This window comes from Oncorhynchus gorbuscha, unplaced genomic scaffold (genome assembly GCF_021184085.1).
Source record: "Oncorhynchus gorbuscha isolate QuinsamMale2020 ecotype Even-year unplaced genomic scaffold, OgorEven_v1.0 Un_scaffold_11887, whole genome shotgun sequence".
In the NCBI taxonomy this organism is placed as follows: domain Eukaryota; kingdom Metazoa; phylum Chordata; class Actinopteri; order Salmoniformes; family Salmonidae; genus Oncorhynchus; species Oncorhynchus gorbuscha.
This window is the reverse complement of record NW_025754351.1, coordinates 1-9,252: the sequence shown is the minus strand read 5'-3', so window position 1 is coordinate 9,252 and position 9,252 is coordinate 1. Positions and strand designations below refer to the sequence as shown.

Here is a 9,252-nt window from a genome sequence, read left to right as displayed (position 1 = left end):
ATCATAACATACGACCATAACATCATAAGATACGATCATAACATACGACCATAACATCATAAGATACGATCATAACATCATAAGATACGATCATAACATCATAAGATACGATCATAACATCATAAGATATGATCATAACATCATAAGATACGATCATAAGATACGATCATAACATCATAAGATACGATCATAACATACGATCATAACATCATAAGATACGATCATAACATACGATCATAACATCATAAGATACGATCATAACATCATAAGATACGATCATAAGCATCATAAGATACGATCATAAGATACGATCATAAGATCATAAGATACGATCATAACATACGATCATAACATCATAAGATACGATCATAAGATACGATCATAACATCATAAGATACGACCATAACATCATAAGATACGATCATAACATACGATCATAACATCATAAGATACGATCATAACATCATAAGATACGATCATAACATCATAAGATACGATCATAAGATACGATCATAACATCATAAGATACGATCATAACATCATAAGATACGATCATAAGATACGATCATAACATCATAAGATACGATCATAACATCATAAGATACGATCATAAGATACGATCATAACATCATAAGATACGATCATAACATACGATCATAACACCATAAGATACGATCATAACATCATAAGATACGATCATATGATCATAAGATACAAGCTATTGGCCAGTCTCATTCTTAGCCATGATGCTCCTGTACTGCCCATGTCTGAGTGATGAAAGTGGGAAAAACAGGCCGTGGCTCGGGTGGCGGTGGTACCTGATTAACTTCTTGGCCTTCCTGCAACACCTTGTGTTGTAGGTGTCCTGGAGGGCAGGCAGTGTGAACCCAGTGATGCGTTCAGCTTAGTGCACCTCCTGTAGCATCTTGTGGTCCGCGGCGGTGGAGTTGCCGTACCAGGCTGTGATGCAGCCCGACAGTATGCTCTCTATGGTGCTCCTGTAGAACACTGCGATGCAGCCTGACAGTATGCTCTCTATGGTGCTCCTGTAGAGCACTGTGATGCAGCCCGACAGTATGCTCTCGATGGTGCTCCTGTAGAACACGGTGATGCAGCTCGACAGTATGCTCTCGATGGTGCTCCTGTAGAACACTGTGATGCAGCCCGACAGTATGCTCTCGATGGTGTTCCTGTAGAACACTGTGATGCAGCCCGACAGTATGCTCTCGATGGTGCTCCTGTAGAACACGGTGATGCAGCTCGACAGTATGCTCTCGATGGTGCTCCTGTAGAACAATGTGATGCAGCCCGACAGTATGCTCTCGATGGTGCTCTGTGAGGTTGAAGTGTCCGTGTGGTTTGACCGTTTCAGCTTTTCGAAGACTCAGAGGAACTTGGACATTTTGTACAATCACAACAGCGGCCTCTTTGATGAGGATGGGGGGGCGTGCCCATCCTGGTTCCTCCTGAAGTCCATAATGAGCTCCTTTGTTTTGCTGACATTGATGGGATTGTTTACCACATCGTCAGAATGCCTTCCTCGTCCCTGTAGGCACTCTCGTTGTTGTTGGTAATCAGGCCTACTACTGTCGTTGTTATCAGAGAACTTGATGATGGAGTTGGAACCGTGTGAGGCGATGCAGTCGTGGGGTATACAGAGTGTACACGAGGGGACTGAGGACTACACCGTTGTGGTACCACTCTCCATATTTTCAAGCATAGTGGTAGCTGCATCATGTTATGGGTATGCTTGTAATCGTTAACGACTGGGGACAGGCAAAATCCTAGAGGAAAACCTGGTTCAGTCTGCTTTCCACCAGACACTGGGAGATAAATTCACCCGTCAGCAGGACAATAATGTAAAACACAAGGCCAAATCTACACTGGAGTTGCTTACCAAGAAGACATTGAATGGCTGAGTTACAGTTTTGACTTAAATCTGTTTGAAACGATCAATAACCAATTGTGACAGAGCTTCAATAATTTTCTAAAGAATAAATGGGTAAAAGTTGCCCAATCCAGGTGTGGAAAGCTCTTAGAGACTCAACCAGAAAGACTCACAGCTGTAGTCATCACTGCTAAAGGTGCTAAAGGTGATTCTAACATATATTGACTCAGGGGTTGAATATTTCAAGATTTAATTTTTCATATCTTTTTTAAACAAATGTTCAAATTTCTTCTTCCAATTTGTCATTAGTGTATTTTGTGTAGATCGTTGACACAAAAAAGACAATTAAATCCATTTTAATCCCACAAATTATGTAAAAGTCTAGGGTTGTGGAACACTTTCTGAGGCCTTGTCCAGTAACTATTTTGACGCTACATTATTAGTGTTGTCTTTTCGTATAAATGTCCTGTCTCATCCACTACCAGCGGCTGCAGAGAAGGAGGCCATTAAGAACACCTACACCAAGATGATGGACGCCTATGGGATTCTGGGAGTCCTACGCCTCAACCTGGGTGAGTCACTTCACACCCAGGGGGAGTCTGATTACTGTAAAACACCCTATTGGATGCAACACCGTGTAATCATATAGCCTAGCATGGATCTAATGTTATCCCTGTGAGGATGGGTCCGCCTACCCTTTGAGAAGTATTAGGGCTGGGTGGTGTAATGTATTTTACTATACATTGAGTGTACAAAACATTAAGAACACCCGCTCTTTCCATGACATAGACTGACCAGGTGAATCCAGATGAAAGTTATTATCCCTTATTGATGTCACTTGTTAAATCCACTTCAATCAGTGTAGATGAAGGGGAGGATACAGGTTAAAGAAGGATTTTTAATCCTTGAGACAATTGAGACATGGATTGTGTATGTGTGCCATTCAGAGGGTGAACGGACAAGGCAAAATATTTAAGTGCCTTTGAACAGGGTATGTTGGTAGGTACCAGGCGTACCGGTTTGAGTCACGAACTGCAACGCTGCTGGGGCTTTTCACACCCAGCAGTTTCCCGTGTGTATCAAGAACGGTCCACCACTCAAAGGACATCCAGCCAACTTGACAACTGTGGGAAGCATTGGAGTCAACATAAAGGTTTAAACACCTTATAGAGTCCATTTCGGAAGGGTTTCTGAAGGCTGAAGTGGGTGGTACAACTCAATATTAGGAAGGTGTTCTTAATGTTTTGTCCACTCCGTGGATACCGGTATTGATGTACGGACCGGTTTGGGTTTTTTCTTTACCTTGATATGAAAACTTGAAATCGGTCGACCTCTAATTGAAGGCGCTGCCCACTATATTCCAACTATTGAATTAGAATAATCTTTACATTTCCATGATTTTCAACAGTTCACCATAACAAGGCCTGGATGTTTTGTCCATATCATGCAGCCCTGAGTGGCACAGTGTGGAAAGGATAACAAAAAAAGTGCAGGAAATAATGAAAATCTTTATGATCATGTGGCAATCTTTCACGATAATGCGGAAATCTCGCCGATAATGCCGAAGCAGGTACGATAATGCTGAAATCGTTACGATAATGCCAAAGCAGTTATGATAATGCAGAGGCATTTACGACAATGCTGAGGCCTTTACGATAATGTGGAGACCTTTACGCTAATGCTGAAATCTTTACGACAATGTCAAAATCTCAACGATAATGCTGAAGGCATTTCACGATAATGCTGAGGTCTTTACGGCAATGCTGAAATCTGTATGATAATGCCGAAGGTCTTTACGATAATGCGGAAGCCATTGCGATACTGTCGAATCTCTATGATAATGCTGAAATCTGTATGCCAATGTCGAAATCTTTAAGGTAACACCGACAATCTTTATGATAATGCTGAAAAGCGCTATGGTAATGCTGGAAATCTTTATGATAATGCTGAAAATGGTTTGGTTGAACTGTATAAAACCATCAAAATATAGAAATACCCATTTTAAATCGCTTATGTTTGTGTTTACCACCCTAGGGTCATGAATATTAAACATTTTTTATTATTAATAAATATAAAATACTGCCAGATAACGTCAAAATGTGATATGATATCTTGGCCATATCGCCCAGCCCAATGAAGCATGGTTGATCACATGGCAAGTGCACAACATTCTTCCTAGTTGTAATCAATGCCATTACAGAGGGTTGCTAAAACAATGTGTTGAACTGTAGGGTTGTGAGAAGCCTTCTTCTTTAGGGAGCCTGTAGTCTATATAGTAAGTCCTGCCTGTTGACTGCAGAGCTTCTCTGTCTCCTGCCCTCTGCTTGATCTTGAAAGCCTGCCTGTTATGATAACATGGTAGGAAGCTGCGCTTCAAACAGATTAAAGCCAGTTTACAGATCAGATCACGCTGATATAACACTACTTGTTTACTGACTCTGAAGGAAGGAAGGCAAACAACAAGCTCAGTTAACCCTATACTGGTAATGACAGTATGATGGCATGGGGTTTAACACACTGTTCTTCCTCTCCCTCTATCTCTCTTCTCATCCTATCATCTCTCTTTTCCCCTCCTGCTATTTCCATCTCCCCATGTTTTTACTTTCTCCTCCTCTTCCTCCTGTTCTCTCTCTTATCATTCAACCCCCTCTCCTCCTCCTCTCCTCCTCCCTAATCTGCCTCTCACTCTTTTCCTCCTCATCTCCCCTCCCCTCTCCTCTTCCTCATCTCCCCTCCTTCTCCCTCTCCTCCTCCTCATCTGCCTCTCCTCTTCCTCCTCGACTCCTCTCCTTCTCCTTGTCTCCTCTCCCTCTCTCCTGCTTCCTCCTCTCCTCCTTCCTCCTCATCTCCTCTTCTCTTCTCTTCCCTTCATCCTCATCTCTTCCTCCTATCTCCTCCTTTCCTCAACTCTCCTCTCCATCCTCCTCCATACTCTCCTTCTTCCTCTGCGTCTTCTCTTCTCTTCCTCTATCTCCTCCTTTCCTCAACTCTCCTCTCCATCCTCCCCTCCACATATCCTCCATCTCCTTTTCTCTCCTCCCCTCCCTCTTCCCTCTCTCCAGGTGATTCCATGCTCCACAGCTTGGTAGTAGCAGCAGGCTGTAGCTCCGTAGGGAAGGTGCAGGACTCTGAGGTGTTCCGGGTCACGTCTACAGAGTTTGTTTCTCTGAAGAACGACCCGAGTGACGAGGACCGCATCACTGACGTCAGGAAAGTCCTGAACTCTGGGAATTTTTATTTTGCTTGGTCCTCTAGCGGCATCAGCATGGACCTCAGCCTCAACGCTCACCGCCGGATCAAAGAGGACACGACAGACAACCGCTTCTTCTGGTAGGGAGTGGAACACATTATATATACTCACCTCTTCTAGTGGGGAGTGGAACACATTATATATACTCACCTCTTCTAGTGGGGAGTGGAACACATTATATATAATAACCTCTTCTAGTGGGGAGTGGAACACATTATATATACTCACCTCTTCTAGTGGGGAGTGTAACACATTATATATACTCACCTCTTCTTCTGGTGGGGAGTAGAACACATTATATATACTAACCTCTTCTAGTGGGGAGTGGAACACATTATATATACTAACCTCTTCTAGTGGGGAGTAGAACACATTATATATACTAACCTCTTCTAGTGGGGAGTAGAACACATTATATATACTAACCTCTTCTAGTGAGGAGTGGAACACATGATATATACTCACCTCTTCTAGTGGGGAGTGGAACACATTATATATACTCACCTCTTCTAGTGGGGAGTGGAACACATTATATATACTCACCTCTTCTAGTGGGGAGTGGAACACATTATATATACTCACCTCTTCTAGTGGGGAGTGGAACACATTATATATACTAACCTCTTCTAGTGGGGAGTGGAACACATTATATATACTCACCTCTTCTAGTGGGGAGTGGAACACATTATATATACTCACCTCTTCTAGTGGGGAGTGGAACACATTATATATACTAACCTCTTCTAGTGGGGAGTGGAACACATTATATATACTCACCTCTTCTTCTAGTGGGGAGTGGAACACATTATATATACTAACCTCTTCTAGTGGGGAGTGGAACACATTATATATACTAACCTCTTCTAGTGGGGAGTCGAACACATTATATATACTAACCTCTTCTAGTGGGGAGTGGAACACATTATATATACTAACCTCTTCTAGTGGGGAGTGGAACACATTATATATACTAACCTCTTCTAGTGGGGAGTGGAACACATTATATATACTCACCTCTTCTAGTGGGGAGTGGAACACATTATATATACTCACCTCTTCTAGTGGGGAGTGGAACACATTATATATACTCACCTCTTCTAGTGGGGAGTGGAACACATTATATATACTAACCTCTTCTAGTGGGGAGTGGAACACATATTATATATATATATATATATATATATATATATATATATATATATATATATATATATATATATATATATATATATATATATATATATATATATATATATATATATATATATATATATATATATAAAACAGCTTCTTCTGGTGGGACAATTATATTTTTATACTCACAATATTAAAGTGATTCTGAGAATCCTAAATGTGTTTCGCTGAAAGTGATTGAGTATGATGTCTTACTAGTCCATATCTAGTCCTTACCTGATCTACCTAGTCCTTACCTGATCTACCTAGTCCTTACCTGATCTACCTAGTCCTTTCCTGGTCTACCTAGTCCTTTCCTGGTCTACCTAGTCCTTAGCAGGTCTACCTAGTCCTTACCAGGTCTACCTAGCCCTTACCTGGTCTACCTAGCCCTTACCTGGTCTACCTGGTCTACCTAGCCCTTACCTGGTCTACCTAGCCCTTACCTGGTCTACCTAGCCCTTACCTGGTCTACCTAGCCCTTACCTGGTCTACCTAGCCCTTACCTGGTCTACCTGGTCTACCTAGCCCTTACCTGGTCTACCTGGTCTACCTAGCCCTTACCTGGTCTACCTAGCCCTTACCTGGTCTACCTAGCCCTTACCTGGTCTACCTAGCCCTTACCTGGTCTACCTAGCCCTTACCTGGTCTACCTAGCCCTTACCTGGTCTACCTGGTCAACCTAGCCCTTACCTGGTCAACCTAGCCCTTACCTGGTCAACCTAGCCCTTACCTTTGTCTACCTAGTCCTTACCTGGTCTACCTAGTCCTTACCTGGTCTACCTAGCCCTTACCTGGTTTACCTATTCCTTACCTGGTCTACCTGGTCTACCTAGCCCTTACCTGGTTTACCTAGTCCTTACCTGGTCTACCTAGCCCTGACCTGGTTTACCTAGTCCTTACCTGGTTTACCTGGTCTACCTAGCCCTTACCTGGTTTACCTTATCTGGTCCTACCTAGTCCTGACCTACTTCCGACCTAGTCCTAACCTAGTTCTAACCTGGTCCTAACCTAGTTCCTACCTAGTCCTACCCTAGTTCCTACCCTAGTTCCTAACCTGGTCCTAACCTAGGTCATACCTAGTCCTAACCTAGGTCCTACCTAGTCCTAACCTAGGTCCTAACCTGGTCCTACCTAGTTCAAACCTAGTCCTAACCTAGGTCCTACCTAGTCCTAACCTAGGTCATACCTGGTCCTAACCTGGTCCTACCTAGTCCTAACCTAGTTCCTACCTAGTCCTAACCTGGTCCTAACCTGGTCCTAACCTGGTCCTACCTAGTCCTAACCTGGTCCTAACCTAGTCCTAACCTAGGTCCTACCTAGTCCTAACCTAGGTCCTACCTAGTCCTAACCTAGGTCCTACCTAGTCCTAACCTAGGTCCTACCTAGTCCTAACCTAGTCCTAACCTAGGTCCTACCTAGTCCTAACCTAGTCCTAACCTAGGTCCTACCTAGTCTCGTCTTGCTGCTACTACTTTCAGATGAATGAACTGACAGGATTAGAGCATCTGTTCAGTCACTAAAATGGAAACCTCAATACAAATGATTTATTTTCTCAATCCAAGTCGTATTATTGTACCGTACACATCATATCCTAAAACTCATATCATATCCTAAAGCTCATATCGCACCTCATTATCCTAATGCTCATATTGCACCTCATTATCGCAGCTCATATTGCACCTCATTATCCTAAAGCTCATATTGCACCTCATAACGCAGCTCATATTGCACCTCATTATCGCAGCTCATTATCCTAAAGCTCATATTGCACCTCATTATCGCAGCTCATATTGCACCTCATTATCCTAAAGCTCATATTGCACCTCATTATCCTAAAGCTCATATTGCACCTCATTATCCTAAAGCTCATATTGCACCTCATTATCGCAGCTCATATTGCACCTCATTATCCTAATGCTCATATTGCACCTCATTACCCTAAAGCTCATATTGCACCTCATTATCGCAGCTCATATTGCACCTCATTATCCTAAAGCTCATATTGCACCTCATTATCCTAAAGCTCATATTGCACCTCATTATCCTAAAGCTCATATTGCCCCTCATTATCGCAGCTCATATTGCACCTCATTATCCTAAAGCTCATATTGCATCTCATATGCAGTCTCATAGTGTGGCTGATCTGCTGGTGTTGCGCTTGACGTGTGTCTCGTCTCCCCTAGGAACCAGTCCCTTCACCTTCACCTAAAGCACTACGGTGTGAACTGTGATGACTGGTTGTTGAGGTTGATGTGCGGCGGGGTGGAGATCAGGACGATCTACGCAGGTCACAAACAGGCCAAGGCCTGCGTCATCTCCCGCCTCAGCTCAGAGAGGGCCGGGACGCGCTTCAACGTCCGAGGGGCCAACGATGACGGACAGGTGGCCAACTTCGTAGAGACTGAACAGGTTGGTCTCGTGGGAGGGAGACGGAAGAAAAAAAATGTCATAAAAATGTTTGTTTTACTATTCACGTTTTAAATGTAAATGGTCTATTGTAGCAATGTCACTTTGTAATTATCAAAAAAAAAAGGTATACTCTCCCAATTAATCGAATACTAACTTCCGCTCTGATATTCGAATAATATATAATAATAATAATATATGCCATTTAGCAGACGCTTTTATCCAAAGCGACTTACAGTCATGTGTGCATACATTCTACGTATGGGTGGTCCCGGGGATCGAACCCACTACCCTGGCGTTACAAGCGCCATGCTCTACCAACTGAGCTATAATCATGCCCATCTGTAATATCAACATTAACACTGTCCTATGCATTCATATTTCATTTCGTACCAACCTTAATCACAACAATTACAGAAGGCAATAACTAACGTTTCTCTAGGGACTGTGGCTGTCCTCTACTCCAGCCTATCCACACTAGTGTCTGAGTCTGTGTGTCCATGCATATCTCTCTGACTATAGTATGGGGTGG

General features: G+C 42.9%; 1 protein-coding gene across 1 annotated transcript; it reads left to right on the top strand.

Moving 5' to 3' along the window:
- Positions 1–1,325: 1,325 nt before the first annotated feature.
- Positions 1,326–8,732, top strand: LOC124030474 (synaptojanin-1-like; the record flags this gene model as incomplete). Its single annotated transcript, XM_046341805.1, has 4 exons — positions 1,326–1,548; positions 2,374–2,460; positions 4,951–5,218; positions 8,498–8,732. Coding segments are annotated over exons 1-4 (813 nt in total), but the record flags the coding sequence as incomplete, so codon positions are not given.
- Between the last annotated feature and the right edge of the window lie 520 nt (positions 8,733–9,252).